The following is a 22,247-nucleotide window of genomic DNA, read 5'->3' as shown; positions in this document are numbered from 1 at the left end:
CCCCATCCCTGTTCTACAGATGAGGAAACTGAGGCTTGTGAAGGTCGAGACATTGCTACCAGCCCCCCCAGGGAAGCCGTATTTCTTCCCAGGCTTCCACTGCTCTTCCCCCTCCTCCCCACTTGGTTCCCCCCTTTGTCCTTGAGGCCTTGGGCTAGGGGTGGACCAGAAGTTCAGCCAACAGGACCACCATCTCTAGGGCACCCACTTTAGTCACCACCACCCTCAGGTCTTCATGGATACCTTCCCTAAAGGAGCCAGTACCTAACTTGCCCTTTTCCCTTCTTTCCTCTTATCCCACGGATGCTCTGCCGAGTTTGGAAAATGAGGCGCGTGTTCTGGGGGCCTGCACTGTGCTCCTGTACCTCAGGCTGGGTCCCGAGAAGCCAGGTGCTAGTCACTGGGCCGGGTGGAGTCCTCCATTGCTGACCTAAGAAAGAGATCCTTCTGTGAATTGCAGACCAGACGAATGAACAGCAATTCTTGCAGGAAACCATTTTAAGAAATTTGGTGTAAATCAATCAAGCATAACGTTTTCCAGAGGGTGTGACCCGACTCTTGTGCTTTTCCCAGCACCACTTTTTCCGAGTGTAATTGGTGGGATCTGGTTTCTGAGGTTGAGGGGTCCCAGACTGCTATCACAAAGGCTAAAGTGTTCCAACCCTGGGCCGGAGGGACTGAGGGGTCTAGCCCCGGCTGTTCTCTCTGATTGATGAGAAAGCTTTGCGGCCTTTTCTGTGGGCTTTCATTAGGCAGACTGGATGCCAGTGTCTCTCTACCCAGCAACCAACATACTGTGAGGACAAATGCGGTCACTTATGGCAAACACACACACAACACTAAAACACTGGCCCAGTGTACTAGGCCACCTGCACTCCTCCGCCCTTGTCCAAGGAGGTAGCATCCGCTGAGCAGGCTTTGAGGTCCTGAACGCAACCAAGACCTTTTCCTGCTTATTCTGCATAAATTATTCCTCGCCCTGGCCAGGTGGCTCAGTTGGCTGGAGAAATGTCCTGTACACTAAACAGTTGCGGGTTCGATCCCCACTCAGGATGACCCCCGGTCAGGGCGCACACGGGAGGTAACTGATCCATGTTTCTCTCTTGCATCAGTGTTTCTCTCTCTCTCAAATCAATAAACACATCCTTGGGTGAGGGTTAAAAAAATCATTCCTCTGTCCATAAGGAGAGCTCTCCAAGTCTCGACAAAAGATCTATGAAGCCTATAAATACATCCTCACTTTAAAAATGGCAGCAGGACTGTAAGGCCTTATGAAACAATGTCCCACCCATCCTCCGGGCTATTCACCCACCACCTACTGGTACTTAGTAAGAGCCCAGCAAGGGAGCGGGGCTGGTCATTTCAGGGCTTTCCTGCCAGCCTCGTGGGTAATTTCCGACACAGCCTTTCTGGGGCCCGGGAAGCAATGCTTCCCAAAACTAAGGACTAAGAAGTTCTTAACAAGCCTTACTTCAGCCCCCGAGACATCCCTGTGTTTTATGGACCTGCTCCAACCCACAGGTCTAGTTGGGTCCTGAAGTCCCAGCTGTGTGATCTGAGGTCGGACTTGGGGAATGGGGCTTAGGGAAGTGGCATCGCCAGGGCACTCCGGGAAGCTGTGTGGCACCCCTTCCATGGCATCTGTTCTAACCGAGTGCTCTGGCAGCTCGAAAGCAGTTCAAGTCAACCCTCCTAAATGAATATTTAACAAGCCCCCACTAGGGTGCACCTAGGAAAGACTGAAATCCTGTGTGCAGATGGTTCGTTCAGAAAGTGCCCAGGCAGCAAGAGACACCCACGTGTCACTGAAGTCCTCACATACAAATTTGACTTTTCAACTTTTTTTTTTTTTTTTTTTTTTAAATCCAGGATCAAGACCACAGACAATTTATTATGTACGACATGGGGTGAGAAACGATCAAGGGATTTTATGGCTGTGAGTGACATGGAACTTGATGAAAAGGCTCAAGTTGGCTGAGAGTTTAAATTTGGCTTTTGCTCTTGATAACGTCAAAATAATCATAAGCAGCACTTATGCCTTACAGAGAAAATAATCCACAAAGTGTCATTTTCATTTTGCAAACAGGGACACAATAGCAGTCAAATATAAGCCTAAACACCCAGAGTTAACATACAGGTTCGATAAGCGGTAACAAGGGGTTTCGCATGCTGGTGGGTTTTAAATCAAATCCATACTGAACCCTGTGACCTACGGGAGGTTCTGCGTGGAACCTGGGGAGAGCAGCTTTTCTGTACAAATGACGACGACGACGACGAAGACGAAAACCCAGGCGCTGCTGGATGCCTGTGATACTCATTTGCAGTAAGGCTTTCAAGATACATGAATTTTTATAGCATTTGTATTTTAAGGATTTAGGGCAAATACATTTTTTTCTACTTGATAAAAAGAAAATTAGTACTTAAAAGGTTCAAAAATATATTGATTGAGTGATTTTTTTTTTTTACATAAATAAATTATATTGATTTTCAGGATTTAACAGCTGAAAAAACCCTTTCTGCTTCCACTGGAGGCAAAACTGAACAAAATGTTAGTTAAATAGAGAGAGCAGCATTTCTAAGAAATCTGTTGTCAGCATTATAGACCATCTATGCTACAAAGATGTCATTAAATAGGATTTGTTCAATTACTGGATTCTTTCTTCTTATATGATCGGTTACAGATTTTCTGATTATAGCTGATTCACTGGGAGTCCACTTTTAAAAATACATTAGATTGATTCTTTTCAGTTGAGATTTAACAGACTTCTTTGAGATGCTCATTTTAACATTTACATAATTTATAATCCCAAATGTATAAAAGACAATGACAAAAGCATCATAAATAAATAATGCAAACTGAAATAGTTATGTCAAAGTTTTGGACCTTCTGATAAATTAGCAAAAAACGGTAACAGAAAAAGTAAAAAATACAGTAAATTGTGACAACAAAAAAGTGAAACTGGTACTAGTAACACTTCCAACACTTCCAACAGTCCTGCACGGCCCTAGGCCCCCGGAGTACTGAACCATGAGCTTATTTCAAGTCTCGGAGTGTAGACTGTCAGTAAAGAGTAAGATCATCAGAAGGGATGGAACACAGGTGGGGAGGCCAAAGGAAACGGGCTGAAGTGCTGCTCAGGCAGGAAGAAGGAAAAATAATGTGAGTTTTCAACAGTCTTGACTAACTTGATGATTTGGATCTGGGTCCAACTGTAAAATATAAAACCGAATAGAGAAGAAAATGGAGAAAAATAAAACTTTTCACAGTCACATTATAAAAGGTGGTACACACGTTCTGACAACCTCAAATAACTTTGACAAAAGGACCTAGGCAAGTGTAAAGGTGTTGAGTGACTGTTTTCTTGCAGGCTCCAGAAAGAGCCTGCTTCTTGGTGGATGAAAGCATAAAATAAAAACCCAAGAGGCCCAGGAGTGGCTGTAGCAGTTCTGGAGAGTGAGGGGGTCGGAGTGTGAGTCGTGTGCTTGTGAGCGGCGCGAGCCCCACGAGGGCGAGCCCCTCACCCACCCGCCGCCGGCAGTAACTCAAGGTGTGGAAAGCTTCCTCATACTGAGAGTCACCCTCTACCTTGGGAGCGAGCCTATGTGTATAAAATAGTGCCTAGTCAGTACTTCTTGCTGCAGTGTCTGAAAATCCATAAAGGGGGAAGTTCATTGACGACCAGTAAGGTTTTTGTTTGATAAAGAAATGAATATATGCGTTTTCAATCATTAGTCATATACTTCTGTCTATACTACTCGTTTAGTAATTATGATAAAATAGGGAAATATTTTAACTAGAAAATGTGCACCAGCACTTCCCTTTCCTGTGCTTCTGGTTCCCCATTACATTCCTCCCCTCGATATGCTCAGGGGAGAGCGCTCCTGTCCTTCGGCCCTTCGATGGTAAATCCCCACAGCTGTCTTATGCCATTTTTCCTCCTCAAATAAGTGGGAAACTTGGAAGAGAAGGGGGTAGGGCGTGTCACCAAGTACTGTATTAACTACGATGGCTGGAATGAACAACTGGATAACAGAGTGAGAATTCTGTGCCTCCTAGACTAGGTCGACGACACTTATCTAATGAGGTGGCGAGACCCTGCAACTATTAACATCTGTCACCACAGTTCTCAGACAGGAAATTAGGTAGGTAAATATTACTTATGGAAACACAGGTTCTTATGAAGGTGAAGGGAGGGAAGTAACAAACTTTTATGGGATAAGAAACTTACAAGTCACATCATTTTTTAAATGAAAAAGTTCTAGTTGGTGTCACTGTTGGAGTCTTTGAGGCCCCCGTCCCTGGCCTGTGCCGCGTGTTCTCTATCTGAGGGCACAGGGGCCCTGGATTCGGGGCAGTTCTGGTCACTGCCTGGCTCCCTGTCCGACCCGGGGACAGGCTCTGGGTTGGGGTTCGGGTTCGGGTTGTCCCCTCTTCCCGTCTTCTTCTTCCTCCTCTTCTGGCTCTCCAGCCCTGCAATTTCCGAGTGTCTGGCCTGCTGCATGGCTGGCAAAGCCATGCCCATGCCAGGAGAGAGAAACATGGATGGGTAGATGAGTCCAGGAGACACTCCTGGGATGAGAAACGGGTTAAAAGCCACAGGACTGCTCGTAGTTATTGCAGGTTCGGACTGATCAGAATATGGACTAGGACCAGGCTTGTCTTCAGCTAAAGTGTCCGCTTTTACATCTTGGCTACTTGGCTTGTCTTCTGCAGTCTGTTCGGTCACCGATGTGCCACTTTTTGTTGTGCTTGACAGAGGCGCTGGAGCAGTTGAAGTGCAGGTAGTTGCCATGGGGGCATTGAGGAGTCCCCCAACACCAAACATCTGGGGCACGGCAGCCATTCCCGGCAGCATCATGGGCAGCATGCTCAAGGGGCTTTTGACCTCTTCGCCTGTGGGCATCGCGGCGAAGCCGGCCGGGAACCCCACCAGCCCTGTGAGGGGGATGCCCGGCATATTCCTCATGTTCTGAAGCCCTACCAGGTCCATCCCAGCAATCAGTCCGTTCATGAACAGCGGCCCCATTCCAGAGGGAGAGTCCGCTGCAATGGCAGGAGCTTTCAGGAGCTCGCCCCGAGGTCGCCGCCCCCTCCTGCGGGGCCCGGCATCTCGAAGAACAGGCTCAGTCAGGGTGTGATTGAACTTGTTTTCTGGGAGAAACCCCTGAAAAAGGAGAAAGAAACACAAGATGCTGAAGCCTGCTGGATGGCGGGCGACCTCCCGTCCTGGCTCTGCGGGAGCTGGACGGACCTCCAGACCACTGCACCTGAAGGTTTTCTCCGGCCGAGGCCCACAGCCAGCCTGTCGCCACGAAGCAGCGCCACCCGTGGGGAAGCTGTCAGAGTGCTAGGAGCTAGAGACAGAACTAAAGACACCCATGTCCCAGTTAAGACTCTCTATAAACAATTTTATTGAGGTATAACTGACATATCATTATAGTTTTGGTAGTACAACATAAAACCATATGGAATGCTTCAGGAATTTGTGTCATTCTTTTCTTTTTTCTAAAAATATGTTTTTATTGGTTCCAGAGAGAGAGAGAAACATCAATATGAGAAACATCGACTGGCTGCCACACCCCCCCTACCGAAGATCGAACACGTCACCAAGATTGGGACCTGCAAATGACGGGGGGGGGGGGGGATAACTCAACCAACCGAGGCACACCGGCCAGGGCTGCGTGTCGTTCTTGCGTAGGGGCCATTCCAATCTTCTCAGAACCATTCCCATTTTAGTATATGTGCTGCCAAAGTAAGCAGTCAAGACTGTGGCTGCGACTCCTTGACCAGATCCCAACATACGTCTTCCTCACCACAGTACGAATTTTCAATCAGCCACAAAGCATAATAGGTAAGAGGGTTTTAGAGCAGAAGACCGATTTTCCATCCTAACTCTATAACCCTCTAGCTGTGCGACTTGGGCCAACTCACTTAAGGCCAGAATTCTGGTGAGAAACGACAATGACACCTATCTTGTAGGGTTACTGAAAGTGAAGTGTTTAATACATTACCCGATCCACAGGGAGAAGTCTCGCTAAAGGAACACTATTAACTGTGTGTGCCCCACTCCCATGTATTTGTGGAGGAAATAAAAGCATTCTTAAATATTACTAGGGAAACGCATCAAAATGCAGAGGTGTTCTGGTTTCCCTTAAGGGAGACAATCTCCATTCCTCTGCTCAGAGGTTTACTCTCCAGTTTTCTTCCTTAGTGGAGAGCTCCAGAATTAAGCACTTCCGCTCCACGTGGACAGTACTGTGACTGTGCCTGGGGCCTACAGCTATGCCTGCACACAGGGCACCTGGCACCACATATCTGGATGATTTAGCTACAGAGAATCACAGAGGAGAACCTACTGCCCTAACGTATCAGTGAGCTGCAGGGAGATGGGGGAAGAAAGCACCCGCCTGGGAGTGGGCTTGCTGCAGCCACGCACACTCCTTCCTGTGACCGGCTCAGGAGCTCGGTGGGAAATGATGCATCAGGAACCTGCTCTCCTAGCTCAGTCTGCCCGCCGAGAGAACTAAACCAACCACTGCCATTACAATGTAACTAACTGAATGTATTTCCAAAATGGCAATAATTCCCATGTAAAGGGAGAAATATTTTCCCCACGGAAGGGGAGACATTTCTTTCAGGACTCCCGTCTGAAACACCTACGCCCTCTGGGTGATGCCTGTGTCCTACACTCCTCATGGCTATCACTATGTGTATCAAGGTGATGCATGTCCACAGTATTAAAGGCCAGTTATGCTCTGTTGTTCTTTGTTTAGAGAAGCATAAAGGAGCAGCCCGCCCCCTGTGTCCCTGGGGAGTCATTCCTTTCTAAGCCACACTGACAGGAAGCAGCTCTAACTGCCCTGTCTCCTCCTTGTGGTTCTGTCACAAACCTGGTGTTCTGGTACAACCTTCTCTTTGATCAAAGCAATGGTAAGGCTAAAAAAACGTTCAGAGTGGCCTTGAGGGATCTGTGACCCTGGATTCGCCCTGGGGACGCAGGTTGCAGTTAGGGCTGGAGTGTGGACACAGGACAAGCTTAAGGCGCCCCTGCACAGGGCAGGAGGTGGGAAGGCTCAGCAGTGAGGCTTCCTGGCTTGGCCCCGGGGGTGCTGGCGGAGCCCATGCACTCTCCGGCTGCCTGCGCTGCCTTTCCAGGATTCTCAGGTGGCTGTGTAAACGTCTTCCCTTCCTACAAGCCCACAGCCTCATCTTTGAGGCTCAGAGGCAGGAACCCAGCTGCACTCCTCAGTGGAGCATACCTGGAGCAAGAAAGGAGGTACAGGTCTCACCAAGAGACCCTAGATGGACCAGAAAAACGTAGTTAGGGACAGGAGTTCTGAAGAGTGCGGAGAAAGAAGTCAGACCAGCTAAGGCCATTGAAGGGCTGAGAATGGACACCAGGCCGGAGAGCAGTTAGGAAATCTCTTTACAACCTTCCCAAGGACACCTACTTTGAACTTTAACCTAGTCACTCTGTGTTTCCATTTGGTTCACTGCCTCTCTTCTCCTTAACTGTTAAGCCAAATCCTTAGAAAATCCAACAGATCTTTGCTTAAGCGGCTGTCGTCAAGACGGGTGAGTGACACCAGTTCTGGTTCTCAATGAGCTGTGAGTACACACATGTGTGGAGACTCCAAACTAAGCAGCATCTGAGATGCAAGGGACACTGGCTGCCAGGGTGCTCACGCAGGGGGTGCAGGTAATGAGAGGAGCGGCAGGAGTGCTGGCAGCACGTTAAATAAGCACTTACTTATGTCAGGTATTATACTAAGGGCTCCATCCGCACTGCTGCAATTAATCACCACAGCGACCCTATGAAGTTAGTACTGTTATCACAGCCATTTTACAGGGGGTTTACAAATTCAGAGATATGTGACAAATGTGCACGTGAATGTTTCCAAGTCCCCCAAATAGTGTTAGTTTTGAAGTCCCACATCTGTTTCCCAAAGAATATGAAAGAAAAACCAGAGGTCATCATAAGCCTTGGGCAAAAAGCACTATGACAGTCAACTCTGCTCTCAAAAGCTTTGGATTAGACAAGCAGAAGAGAGACCTCTGACACTGTCATGCTTAGCCCCACTTTTCTTACACATTGAGAGGGGCAGGGATTTGCCCCTGGGGGCACAGTTGGTCAGGCCCTGTGGCTCCAAACCACCCCACACCGTGTTTTGTCTCCACCGGTGACCAGCCATCTGTGATTTGCATGGCTGCATTGTCCTAGAGCATGCTGGGCAACTGCTCACTCTGGCTCTGGGGATGGTCGCTCAGGGAACAATTCCTGCCTGGTTCCTGTTTCTCAGCTGAGGTAGTAGGACTTGATGTAGGACTAGGCTACAAGCGTAATTTCTCACCAGTCTATCTGGAGCCCATTAAGGAAGGCTGCCTCATTCTGGACTATACCGCAGTCTCAGGCTCCTGCTGCACAGCACTTCAGCCCAGGGCCCTGGCCAGGGTAACCACAGCTTCACCACAAGGCTTTTCCAAGCCCTCTTTCCTGAAGCCCACCCACAGCAGAGCCAGGGAAAGGTGCCGGGTGGGTGTGTGTCTTTCCTTTATACCGCAAATGGTCCCTCATAACTCTCCCCATAACACTCTGGTGGGAAGTCTTTTTGCGGGGAAGAGCAAACCCAGAGCTCAGTGAACGATGCCTCCATCTGATCTTCAAACAATCTGCTATAAACCAGACATTCTTTGACATACTTGATTTTGAGCTCATCAGGGCGTCTAGGACTGAACAGCGCACTTAAGACAGCCTGCATCCTGGGGGAACTGCGGTCTCTCTGGCCATGCCCACTAAGTTCATGTAGCATTCCTCAGGCACCAGGATGTCCGAAAATGTCCCTTCCCTGCCCTTGTTACCAACCACTGGTGCTGAGAGAATGCGGGGCCCTTTCAGAACTGGGAATGTGCCCAGAAGGCACAGGGTGGCCACTTTTTCCCCTTCAGACTAGAGAGTAGCAGCAAGGCCCCAGGCGTGACAGGAACAGTTCTTCACCTACGGCAAAGCCAGAGGCTTGTTGGCAGAGGAAGTCAGCTCTCACCACTTCCTGTGGGAGGGAGTCTCTCCAGCCACCCAGCTGCTGCCCACCCTTGTCAGATGCCCCTCCCAGCAGCTCTGCGACCACACACAGCGGCCAAGCCGCCAAGCCGGGCTTTGGCAGCGCTCCCTCCTGGTAATTATACCCTGGGAGCAAATCTGCTTCCTCTTCCAGGGGAGGCCTGGGGAGAGAGCAAGGAGAGCGAGGAAAAGGAGAGGCAGACGTGGAGTGAAACAGGAGCAAAGCTGCTTTTACAGAGGATTACAGGGCCTTCCAACCCGAGAAGGATGTCTCATCTTCATAGTACCTGGTAGCATTATTCCAAAGCCTGCGGACGCCAACCCTAAAACTGAACTCCTGGGCAGAGGAGGAGAAGGTGTGACCACAACTTCCCTGCTCCTCCCAGGAAGGTTTGCAGGTTCAGCCCACAAACATCCACCAAGTTACAAGAGACCTAGCAATCAAAAGCAGTATGTGGATCCCAATTTTAAAAACCCTACAAACAAAACTAAACAAAAACTAGCTCTAAAAAATTTTTTTGGGACAACTGAAACAATTTGAACATGGACTAGGTATTAGATATTAATATCCACATGAGTGATAATGGAAATAGCTACAAAGGAAAACATTCTTAGGGGATGGATGCTGAAGTATTTAGGGTGACGTGTCATGTCAAATGGTTCAGCGAGAAACAAACAGAAAAACTATACACATGTGTGTGTATATAACGTGAAACAAATGTAACTTACACATATAAAGTATCTGAAGTATGTACGTGTGCACACATACATTTAATGCGCGACCACTGTGTACTGGGCCTTCTGAGTGCTGAATCCCTGGCCTTATGCAGTGCGTGTGATGCTGAGTTTCTGGCACCCACCGAGCCACAGCACACAGAGCAGTGGGGCTGAAGGCAGGGAGAAGTCCCTTGTGGGATGTGAGCCTGTTTCTAGAAGGGGTAGGGCCTCTCTGGGAGAGAAGGAGAGCAGCGCTCATCCCAGGAGGCACCGTGGGAGACATGATAATATGGTTGAGAAGCAGGCCCTCCCGGAGAAAGCAGAGCGTTGCCCCCGTCAGGGCCCAACCGGCTCTGCCTGTGGGGAAGGCCGTGCAGCCGTGAGGACCAGGTGGACAAGTGCTTCCTGTTCTTGCTGTACTGCAGGAAAAGGGCCTCCAAGGCAGGGACTGTGTTTATTTAACAAAGGAGGGAAAGTGCATCTCTGGTAAGAGGCTGACTTGCAAGAACAGCTTAGAAATGGGTTTTCTGGCAAGGGGTCAGGTCAGTGTCTGCAGGGAGTTATGAACATTAATTTCCAGAGAACATGAGGGAAATTGTTAGACATGTAGAAAGACATGAGGGCCAAGGGGGAAACCACATGGTTTTTCTGACAAGTCTCTAAACCAAGAGCTCTGAGCTACAACAAAGCGAGAACTGAAGGTCTCTACGGGATGACACTGCTGAGCGCAGAATGTGGGGAGGCAGTGAGAGGCTTGAGAAAGACAGATGGGGTAAGAACCGAAGCTGAATCAGCTCACACAGCACAAGCAGGTCTAAGAAAAGGGTGGGAGGGACATCTTCCGAGCGGAGAGCAAGAGAGCTGGAAAAAGGGCTGCTTTTTCAGTGTGACAAATTTCTAAGAAGTAGGTCCCCAGGGATGGGGCCAGGTCTCCCTCCCAGAGTGGCCCTGGTGGATGGAGATGAGCGAAAGCAGTTCTGTTTGCAGTTACTGGAAAGAAGAATCATCTAGGTGACAAATCACTAATAAGCTCCTCGAGAACATTAAGCAACAATTTCTTTCTGCACAAGGAGGAGGAAATGACTAGGGTGGGTGGTCTTTTGGAGCTAAAAAAAGAAATCACATCCAGGCAGTTTCACTAAGAAGGGAATTTGGACCCCAGGAAAGCCGCTGCTGGCAGCACTGAGGAGAAGGCACTCAGGAAGGCCTGAGAGTTTAGGGGACTCCCAGGAAGAGCAGATCTTCAGAAGCTCTGCAGCTGGGGAGAATGCACTTTTTGGAGGTTAGAAACACATTTATGTATAATTTTCCCAAGCTCAACGCCTTTTCAGGTTGAAATGATACTGCCGCCCTCTAGAGGTTATGAATTTTCTATTCCAAATTTGTACTCATCTGTAAACTATAATTAACTCATATTTGTTATACTAGAAGTATTTTGCAGATGCCTTTGAAGTCTCTTCCAGGCTCATGATTCTATAATAGGAAAAGGCCGCGCTTGGCGTCAGCTGTTTCTCATTGCCAGTGAGGACGGACTAGGAGAAAATATCTTAAATGGTAGCCAGAGCAGCTTAGATCAGAAAATGAAAATTTCCAGTAATGAAGTCTGTTAAACAATAGAAACAGACTGCTGATGCATTAAGGTACCTTTTCTCTGAACTCTACAAATAGGGGGAAAATATCAAGCTTTGGTAATGATTTAAGTACAAAAGTAAACCAAAAGTTTTGCAGGTAAAGGATGAAAACCAATGACCGCAGCACCACTTGTCACCACTGACAAACATCCTGTGCGGCCCCTGTCCTCTGGGAAACGTCTGGGAAACCCACTCCCCACAGAGCTTTCTCTCCGAGTCTGCAAGGCTGGGTTCTACAGGGACAGGTCCCTCTTCCTTACCCTCAGTCCTGGTTCCTTGGGGACAGCAGGAACCCTCTCTTCCCCACTCAAAGAGCTGACATCTAATTTTCCAGGTTCCTTACAGCGTGGCCTCCTCTGCTTTGGTTTGTCTGAAAAATTCTAGGAGACAAATGGAAATCAACATAATAGCACACTGTCACAGATTCTGATGAGGGTGGTGCACGTCAACTGGTTTTGCTATTTTCTCATTAGTACTTCTGCAAAGGACCCAGGCAGGTTATGTTGAAGGAAACAGCCACGTGGCTCTCACCTGGGCTCTCTTCTTGAAGCAACAGCACACTGGAAAACAGGCTGCATGGGCCTCCCGGCCCTCCAGGTTAGAACACCTGGGCTGTCCAGGCCGCTTCCCAGGGCACTGCTTAATCCTGCGCCCTTTCCTCGTCATCACTTTCTCAACTTCTCTCCACTGCTACCTACCCGGCAGGCTCTGTCTGTCCTTGGAGGGTGTGCATCTGTGAATGCATTCCCTTCCTTTTCTTGTGAACTCTCTACTTCTGTTTCTTATTAGCTAGATGTACCCAAAACACAGATGGTGGTGGGTAGATGAGCAAATAAGGAAAGAAAAACCAAGAAAAGACATCTGTGCTCAGTAGCCCTCTCCTACAGATTTCTAATCTGAAGGATTTAGGGCAAAAGCAGGAAGAGGACTTGAGGAAAAGCCCCAAAGCAGGAACTATGTAACTAAGAATAGACATACCTCCTGTAAAGCGATAATGTATTAACTTGAAAGGAAGGCACAAAACATTTTTATGGAGTAGCTTTGTTTATGCAACCTAAAGATTTCTCGGTAAGCTTATGCTATTGTGTGGTAATTCTAGGTGGGAGCAGCCTAGCTTAGGCTAGTTCTGTCCTCATGAGATTTTGCATGTCTTCTACTTGGCCCAGTGTTCTCACATGGGTTATAATTTTTTTCTTGACTTTAAAATGATGTCCTGTTGACAAGAGGTTTCTCCCAAATTTCCTGATCTCCCTCAGCATACTACTTATCAAAACAGCACCAAGTGAGCAGAAAGTAAAATAGCAATTTCAGGAAGTCCCAACAAACACTTACTGCTCCAAAGCCGGGAACATCTAAGGAGTAGTCAGCCTGCTGCCTCAGCCAGTCAAGCAGGCTCTTGCTGGGAATGGTCTTCTCAGCCTGGCTGCTGGCGGCTGGGGCTGGCTCAGGGGCGGAAGGGGCAGGCACCGGCCCTTCAGGGTGTGAGGTGCTCAGAGTGGCCTGCCCTGGGTCTTCATGGACTTCCTGGATAAAGGGAAAACAAGTTAATTGGACAGAATGAAAACTAGTTTCTAAAAGGAAAATGCACATGATGTTCTTTGAAACCTCCCATCTACTTCCACCTGAATATCACTCTGCTGGGTGCCTGAGTAAGAACCCTACACACTACGGACCCACACAGCTCTTGTGGGGTGGGGTGTTCCCTCCACCTGAATACGCCTCTCCCTGTCTTGTCTACTTGGTAAACTTTAATTCCATCTTATCCGCTCAGGTCCGGGGTTACCTCCTTTGTTACAGTCACCGGCAGTCCCAGGCAACACTGGCCACTCCCCTCCTGTTCCCCATAGCACTCTTCATAGGGTTTCACGTTAACAGAAAATGCCTCACTGCAATTTGCTTACCTAATTCTCCCTCTATCGTTCCAAGGCCTAACTTACTCATCTCTATTCCCAATGCCTATGCTCGGCTCTGCTGATAAAGTATAATGTTGATGCTAAATAAATTTTTGCTTAATATATTTAAAAAATACTCTGAAGTCAAGGGAAAAATTTTATCAGTCATTCCTTTGGAAATTCTACCATCATTACAGAGAAACTATGGCTTTGCACCTCTGGAAGATGAGACAACCATCTTAAAAGCTTGCAGAATTGAGAAGGGAAAGAACTTGCCACAAACCTAAAAATTTTGTGTCTGAGGAAGAGGGTTTATCACTCCGTGTAGAAAGGCCAATGTTTTTATTTAATGGCCTCATATACCCACCAAGATTCCTGCCTGAAGTGTCTGCTCCTTCAAAAAGATGAGGTCCATCCCTCCTTCAACATGTTTCCGTCTCCCTCTCCGCCTCCTCGTGGCAGCATCATCTCTCCTGAGGCTTCCATTGACGATCTGCCCGGTCACTGGGTGGATCAGGCCAGCTTGCAGAATCCCAGACAAGTCCATGCCAAGGGCTCCTTGAAGTGAGCTGATAGCCCCAATCTTAGGGGTGCTGGCACTCACTGGGAAAGGGGATGTGGCCCCTGGGGACCCCTCAGATGTGCAGGAGAGGTCTATTGCTGACTCCCCATGCCAACCATTGAGGACGATGGGGGGGTGTCCATGGGTGGCAGAGAACTGTTCCAGGCTCCGAGTCTTGGCATCCCTCTCCACCTCAAACTCGTAAGGACGTCTGTGCTTTTGTTCATCCTTTGTGAATACTGGAGCCAAGAAGCTGTCCTGTGAACACATACATGTGACTGAATGCCAGTTGTTACTCCAGGTCAGATTTCCAGGGGCCTAGTATGATTTCTAATCATCTTCTCACAAGTTCTTCTAACTCAAGCCTTCTCAAACTTTAGTACCAACTCACCTGGACAGGTTGTTAAAATGCAGATTCTACTTCAGTAGGCCTAAGAGTGCATTTCTAACAGGTTTCCAGATACTGCTAAAGCTGCTAGTCCATGAACTACACTTGGAGTTGCAAGATTATAATTTAGGGAATCTCAACTTCAGCTGCACATCAGGATTAATTGGAAAGTTTAAAAAAATTCCAGTACTCCGTTTACATCCACACCAATCAAGTCAGAACCAGCAGCTTTTCAAGGTCCCAGTGGATTCCAATATGTAGTCAAGAGAGTGGGCGAGTGTGCTTGTTAGTGAACCTTCTTAAAATTAACCTTGACTTTTAAGTTTGATGTTATAAAAATTAAAACTCATTCCTGCTTTGATTTCCCTAATTTCTATCAGCTGCCACTATTCTCTCTTCTTGTGTTGAACACACAAATTCATTCATGTCTCCCTTTCCTGATATACCTGCCAATTTCCTCACCTTTCTTTGTATCCACTCTGCCACTAACTTAGTCTGGAACCTCACCTCTTCTTCAGATCCCCACATGGCCTCCCAGCTTCTGAGGCACTTCTCTTTCCTGACCTCATCTTCCACGAACCTGCACACCACTCCAGCTGAGCTGCAAAACCCTGCTTTCATCACGAATTTCCCTACTCTAAAACCTGTAATAGCTCTTCACTGCCTACAGGATAAAATCCAAATTCCTCAACACTAATGGCTGTACCAAAAACCCCCCCTATCCATTCAGTAAATGTGTCAAATGAATGACTCAACCAGAACTGCAAAGTGTCCCCCACTCTCTGTTCATGGTCAACACCACTCTCCCAGCCTCACCTTCTGGATCTGGGCCACCAGTGCCGCACCGTTGCTGAAGCTGTGCTCTGATGCTTCTGGCTCCGGGAGGCTGCTTCGAGAACCAGCGCTGCTGGTTAACACAGGGGTGGGCAGTGTGCCCGAGGGTTCATACTGCTGGCTGGAGGGCCACTTCCCATTTAACACTACATGGCAGATGTTATCTAGGCGGTTGATTATCACTCGATCCTGTAAAAAAAAAAAATTAAAACAAATAAAATCTCTGAGGAGTAAGTACCAAATTACCCAAATTTGCAAAAACCTTGAGATCAAGTTTTCTAACCAGAATGAGCTGAATGATTAGAAAGAAATGCTCACTTTTATAAGCCTTAAATAAAGTTCATAGTCTGGATAATAAAAATCAAAACCACAGTGCTGTAAATATGAAGACAATTTGACACTTTTGTCTTATGGTCTAATTAGTCAAGTGCAAATACCTTCAATGTTCAAACGCTACAATACTAATACCTTTTAAAGATATTAAACATTTCTCTGAATCTGTTACTCAGAAATATTCTGAAAGGTAAAAATAAAGGATTCAAAGCTGAGAATGGCCTGGAAGAAAAAGGCAAGCACTGGGAGAGACCTTTGGCCACTCAGAGAAGGAGTAGAGGGTTTTCTCCTGCAGCAGCTGGGCGATGGTGGGGGCCCGAGCTTCCTGCAGGTCGTCCCCGATGTCGCCCATGATGCCTGACGTCGAGCTCTTGCTCTCCTCTTCAGAATATTTCCCTGGATAATCTGGGAAGTAAGGTTAAAAATTAGATACTTGGAAGATAGGAGTGATGTGAAAGATCAGGATAGCTGATCTTTTTTAACATCAACCCATTCTGGGCTAATTTATTTGAAATTGAATATTAATTACCATGCCTTCTATTTCCAGAAGAACCATATCAGTTAAGCTGTAAAGGCAGATGCTGCTCTAGTGCTACCCATATAAGTCATCTGATAAGAATTTGCATCCACACCCCAACAAAAACAACATGGAAATAAAAGAGGAAGGGTGTTTTCCTGTGTATCCAAGAGTGAGAGGAGATGAACGACCACAATGAAGCTGTCAGATTTGGGGTAGTGGATAAGAGGAAATCAAACATCATAATACTTGGGTGCATTTGAGGGGACAGTCTATGAAATACAACAAAGCAAGAGGCTGATCTTAAAATGAAAAGTCATGAAACTTATAACAAAGGAAAAACAGACATGACTCATGCAAAAAATGATGCAAAGGAACCTAGAACATTTAAACTATTTCACTGATACAAAGAAATGGAAATGCAACTCATTCTTTCAAGCTTTAGTGGATCTTCAAAGATTCACTTGCCAGTAAGGACAGGGAGTGAAGAGAGAAGGCAAAGTGCCCAGGGCGGGAAAAGTCGTGAGCTTCTTTTCTTGGTGAAATGACAAGGAACGTGTATCCTCTACTAGGCACAGATTTCACTTTTTAAAATTTTATTTTTCAATTACAGTTTACACTCAGTATTATTTTGTACTAGTTTCAGGGGTACAGCCTGAAATGGAAAAAATATCCTCAGATGAGGATTAAAAAAAATAAAAAAGATGCCGCTATTTAAAAAGGTCAAGTCTATTTGTATTTTTGTTGAGTTTCTAAAAGGGCTCTAAACCAAATGCACCAACGTCAAGTCACAGGGTGCTGACAATGCCGTGAATAAGCAGTGCTCTTCCTCACCGTAATAAGGGTCACGTTTATCTGTGTTCTGTGGAGTGACTGGGAAGGACGCCTGTACCAAGCTGCAGTTCCTGAGGCTGGCTGGCTGTCCTGTTGTACTTACAGTTGGGAGCGCCTGACCTAGTGGAATGGCCATGACTTCCCTTGATGCCACCTCTAGTATCTATCCTGTCAAAAGCACACGGCCCCTGCCCCAATCACATGGCTGATGCGGCAAAGGGGCTATAACTGTCTACAACCCCCATTTTCTGAAATGACCAGAGTTAAGCTCCTGTCTCATTTTCAGACCAAGGCTTGGGACCTTTGGTTTTAAACATATTGTGGGTGCTGGAAGATCTGTTTCAGAAGCCGTAAAGCTCTTAGCACTCCCCCTACCCATCCCCTCCCCCTGTCATGTGAGAACTGGCTTATCCAAAATACCACAGGTTCCGCATATTGTACCTTGACTGTGGCAGTTTCCATCTCTATCATAATCATCTTTACTCTCGAAATCCACGTCTTCAGACCTGAGCTCACTTCCTTCAGGAGGATATGTAGGGAAACCTTTCTTCCCTTCTGTACTTTCTCTCCAAGGTTCTTTTAAAAGTTCATGCTTCACTTTGAACGGCTCCGATGGAACAGCAGTGAGTTCACCCTCCACTGTGAGGTTATTAGTTTTGCTTCTGTACAGGTCTGGGTTATGACCCTTGGGCTTCTCCACTTCAAATCCATCATTCTCGAGGCCGCGGGCCCACCTCTCCAAGTGCTTGCAGTGACACTGACAGGCCGCCTGAGGAAAGGCGCCCTGCAGCCTGGCACTCTGGCTGACAGCCTCCAGGCTGCCTGTCTGGGCTTCCCCTGCATGGAAGCCTCGGCTCTCTTCCCTCGGCGTTTCAGCCGTGGGCTCGGGCAGAGGCGGTCGCCCTGGCCTTCCCCTCACGCCTGCTGCCGTGTTCAAGTTTTCCTCCTCATTTTCCTCCTCTTCCTCTTCCTCATCACTGTGGTTCTGACTCAAAATCAAATTACTCTCTAAACTTTTGTTTTCTAGCAAATCAATTAATTGCTGCTCTGATGACAGGTTTCTTTTGGAGTCACAGACACTAAGGTTACACATGTCGACAAACCCACTTTCGTTTCCTTGATCCAAGGAAGGGGAAGCCAAGAACTTGGCTTCTAACTGCCCGATGCTTTCAGGTCTCGGCCCTGCCTCCCTGCAGCTGAGGTCCTCTTCTCGTGCAAGAGACATCAACAGATGTTTTCCATTTTTAATGTTCATCTGAGCCACTCCTGCTTCCAAACTATCCATAAGGGAGGGGCCCGCAGCTGTTTCTGCCTCGTGGCCACCAGGCTGGCAGTTCTTACCTCTGCTTGCTGAGGTGGCAACAGCATCTGCTCTGGATTCTGTGCTGGTACCTGGGCTCTCCTGAAATGAGCCTGGCTCTCGGCTGAGCACCTTCTTACCATACATCATGCTCTCCAAGGACTCAGGCAGCAGGCTTTCCTCGTGGGTGATGGAAATGACATCCTGAACTTTAGAAATAAAGTTTTCACAAGTCATGTCAGATAAGCTGCCCCCAGGTGGACCGAGATGATCATCTCTACCTTCTATTTTCCCTAGATTCTCAGGTTCAGTTTCAAGGGACTCTGAAGTCCTGCTCATTTGTGTATATGTAAGAGATTCATAGAGTTTGGAGTTGGTCTGATAAAGGCAACAGAGACTTTCTGGAGCCTGGGTGTCAGGCCTTTTATGCTGTGCATAGTTTCTGTAGGCGTCCAGGAAGGACAGCTGGGGGTCAGTCATGATATAATAGTCAGTGCGATTCAGTCCATGTTTGGCGGTGCCGATGAGCAGGTCACGATCATGCTTCCCACACTCCCACCACACTGGGAGGTAGAGGCTGGGCCTGCAGAGCTGGAGGCGTTTGTGCAGCTGGGGACACGTCAGCACCTGCTCTCGGACTTTCCGTAACAGTTCAATGCGGTACAGAGTTCTTGCGGCCCGTTCCTCAGTGATGGGTTCAACATAGATGGTGGGATCTGGAGGACCTGGAGAGGTAAACAAAGAGCCCATCACTTCAGGTGGTCCTTAGACACCTGCTGCCCACCTGAGTCCCTGCTCTTTGGTCTTACAGTCTAACTCCCTGTTCCTCAGCATGGCAGTCTCAGGCATGTGTGCCCCTTTGCTAAAATGAAAAGCTGAAAGAGAATGGAAGGTTTTTATGAAACAGGACAAGCCCAGCAAAGGTCAGAGAAGAACACGAAAACTTCAGTTCTGGAAGTAAGATCAGTTCCCCAGAAGTAAGCATGTACTATGTGCCCTTATACTCAGTACTTTACGCATTAATTCTCACATAAAGTCTATGATACACCAACATCATCCTGTTTTAAGGACCAGGAAATGTGCTCAGATAAGCTAACCTGCTCAAGGTGACAGAACCAGGATTCAAATCCAAGTCTTGTCAGTGGGACTCCAAGATCCAGATCTTCCCACTCTATCCAGCTCTCTGGCTTTAGTGAAAACACACTAACTATGCCACATGGGAGCAAGAGTTGGGACATCTGTGCATGCTGCTGACAGCCCAGCACCCAAGCTGGGTCGGCTCAATATATGTTTTAGCTTTCCTAAATTATAGTCACATGGTCCAGAGCAAGTTTATCTATGAGGCTGAAGAGGGCCTCGGAGGAAGCTGCTACAAACAATTCCAACCAGGAAGAAATTTCTCAGAAGAGGCTCTATCAGATCAGAGGAAGTTTAAATGACAGCCACTTCCTTTCCTTAGCTACACATGAGAAAATAAAGTTATTAAGATTTTAATCTAAGTACGGTGCAAAGTTCAAAGCAGGATAAGTCTCTGTGAGACTTAAAAAAAATTAAAACTATACTTTCAAAAAGGTAATCTCAATATTTCTGTAAGGTTTTAATCTGCATTTCAATTTTTGTTGGAGTTACATCATTTTGGGAGATTTTGGAGCTCATAAATTTGTAAAACCCCACTTGTCTTTACCTGAAATCTTCAGGTAGACTCCACTTTTATAATTATATCTAAAATAATTCTGAACCTTGAAAATAAGCATGTTCCTTCCTCATCTCATCTGGGATATCATGACAGAATTTTCTCACCACCATCTTTCCACGCGGGCAGACGACAGACGTGCCGGCACATGGCCACAAAACTATAAAAGTAGTGTTCCAGGCTCTCATCTGACTTCTTGTCCAAACGAGAAATGATGCGGAACTGTGTCCAGTCGAAAGTTTTCTTTTCTTGATCATAAACAACACCAAAGGAAGACACTGTTCTGTAGAAGTCTGCTTGCTCCCTCCTTGTCCACCTGAGATTTAATCCGAAAGGGACGGTGAGCTGTTTTTCCTTCTTTTTAAACACCAACAACTAACTTATTAAATGCCTACCAGAAGAGACTGTGACGTTAAGAAAGCAGGTAGGACTGGTGTGTCTATTTTATTGCTTATTTTTATTTAAGTTAAATTGGGCTGAGAGGCTTATAGCGAAAATAGCCTATCATCCGACCTGCACTTCACACCTCTCTCTTCTGGTACTTACCTCCCAATTTCTAAACCATGTGTGCCTGGTTTGTGATCTCCTAACTTGTCAGCTTGAGAAGCTACCTAGTTAATTTCCTCTTGTGAGAGATAAAGATTTTTATACTACGTTTGCTTAAACATTTTGCCTTATTTTTTGCTCCTGTATGGCATCCTAGAATCACAGAATCCTGGGGGGACCTTCCAGACCATTAAATTCACCTCCTTCATTTTACAGGTGAGGAAGCTGGTCCAGAGAAGGGAAGCGCCTCCCTCAGCCGCACACCTCCTGACTACTTATTGCACATTGGCTTTCTTCTTGGTTAAGCAGGCAGGTTGCCCATATCAATGATTTTCTCTAGAACACAAGGGTTCTCTAGTCTTTATATCCTGTAGGACTAAGATAATGACTTAAGGGGGTTGAATGGCTATATGCCACCATGCTCTTGGAGGGCACCGTACTCTTCACCCCCAGGAGTGAGGTAATGAGTGAGACAAGGGGTTAGAGGATGAGTGAGAAGCACGAAAGAAGGGGCTCTGGTTCTTCTCTTTGGAACTGTGAAAAATGGAAGAAATATTTCCCCTGAATTAACAAATTTCATAAAGCCAGAAGTGCAAAGAAGTCACTGAATATGCTATATGGTGTTGTTTCAATTCACCGGATGTTACATTAGAGGGATGGAGAAATATAAAAACTCAAAGAATTGCAGCTTTGTTCATTTTTCTGGTGGCATCACTCCTAGCCTGGCCTTCTGTAGTCATTTTTAGCTTAATTCTCAGACAGCAAGTAAATATCTTCCTTCTAGGCTTTTTGTTTTTTTTAATATCTTCACACAAGGATATGTTTATTGATTTTCTTTTTAGAGAGAGGGGGAGGAGGAGAGAATAAGAGAGAAAGAGAAAGAGCGGCGGGGGGGGGGAGGGGTGTATAGATCAGCTGCCTCATGTACGCGCCATGACCGGGGATTAAACCTGCAACCTAGGTATGTGCCCTGGTCAGGAGTCAAACCCACAGCCTTTCAGTGTACGGGATGATGCCCAAATCAACTGAGCCACCGGCTAGGGCCAGGCTGGCATGTTTTGGTTATTTATTGTTCTCAAAGGCCTGACAAGGACTGGCAGCTAAAAAGACAGCTTCAATGTACACTATTCACTTTGCTGCTAGAAGACCATGTCTGATATTTGCCTTTGGTCACTTGGGGCCCCACTTAGGAAAGAGGGTCAAGCTGGGAAATCCTAAAAGTCTGGGAACTGTGGACAGAGGCTTCCTAGTCAGCAAGACGACAACAACATTTGGAGGCTGGATCTAGTTAATTCTGGAGACCACCTATCTTCATGAGAGAACATTAAGTACATGTCCTCCAGCTCTCAGCTTTCCCTTTTGCCCCCTTTACCCAGCGGGCAGCTCAGCACACCCTTTCAGCCACTGGCTTTTACCTCTTTTGGGCTTCCTTATTGATGAGGTCCATTTCGGAGGTCCTCCTGAACATCTCTTCCTGGGCCCAGTATCCTTGGTTACCTGGTCCCAGGATTTCAGGCCGGCAGAGTTCCTTGCGGTTGCAGCGCTGGTAAATAGTGACCAGTCGTCTGAGCCGAGCTGTGAGCGCAGATGAAACTGGCCAGGGCGATTTGTCTGGGTCGGAGCCATCCTGGGCTTCAAACATCAGTGAGGACATTAGTATTTACACACAGAACCCAAACAGAGGGGACTCACTAACTTAGCTCAGGAGCTAGGCACAGCTGGTAGGGCTGCAATTTCATTTTAGAAACAGCTTGGTTGTGGTTGGCTGCTCTCTCTCAAATACAAATGTGCCTGTGTGTCGGGGAGAACTGATTCGAGGACCCTGCTCTAAGCCAGGAACAAGCAAAAGCTCCATGGCCTTCTCCATGAACTATGGGCTTTTGTGTAGCTGGGCTTTTCAATCGCCAAAGACTCTATCAGGTGTGAATTCAGAAAAACCAC

At 47.0% G+C, this 22,247-nt stretch overlaps 1 protein-coding gene and 1 non-coding gene across 2 annotated transcripts in view; both read right to left on the bottom strand.

The window, feature by feature from the left end:
- Positions 1-1,831: 1,831 nt before the first annotated feature.
- The window catches only part of CHD6 (chromodomain helicase DNA binding protein 6), a 169,849-nt gene continuing 149,433 nt past the window's right edge, over positions 1,832-22,247 (bottom strand). The window contains exons 29-37 of the mRNA XM_016219329.2: positions 21,722-21,938; positions 19,868-20,076; positions 17,209-18,792; positions 15,670-15,821; positions 15,066-15,272; positions 13,667-14,119; positions 12,740-12,931; positions 11,668-11,787; positions 1,832-5,165 (exon numbers count right to left, since the gene is read on the bottom strand). Of these exons, the coding sequence (XP_016074815.2) occupies positions 4,260-5,165; positions 11,668-11,787; positions 12,740-12,931; positions 13,667-14,119; positions 15,066-15,272; positions 15,670-15,821; positions 17,209-18,792; positions 19,868-20,076; positions 21,722-21,938 (4,040 nt within the window). The 3' untranslated portion in view covers positions 1,832-4,259. The remainder of the gene's footprint in view (positions 5,166-11,667; positions 11,788-12,739; positions 12,932-13,666; positions 14,120-15,065; positions 15,273-15,669; positions 15,822-17,208; positions 18,793-19,867; positions 20,077-21,721; positions 21,939-22,247) is intronic.
- LOC148092673 (U6 spliceosomal RNA) lies at positions 5,655-5,761 on the bottom strand. Its single transcript, XR_015714879.1, has one exon. It is a non-coding gene; the product is annotated as a U6 spliceosomal RNA (small nuclear RNA).

Source organism: Miniopterus natalensis, chromosome 7, assembly GCF_054644295.1.
Source record: "Miniopterus natalensis isolate mMinNat1 chromosome 7, mMinNat1.hap1, whole genome shotgun sequence".
NCBI lineage: Eukaryota > Metazoa > Chordata > Mammalia > Chiroptera > Miniopteridae > Miniopterus > Miniopterus natalensis.
The sequence above is the reverse complement of the archived record's forward strand: the minus strand, read 5'-3'. Positions and strand labels throughout refer to the sequence as shown.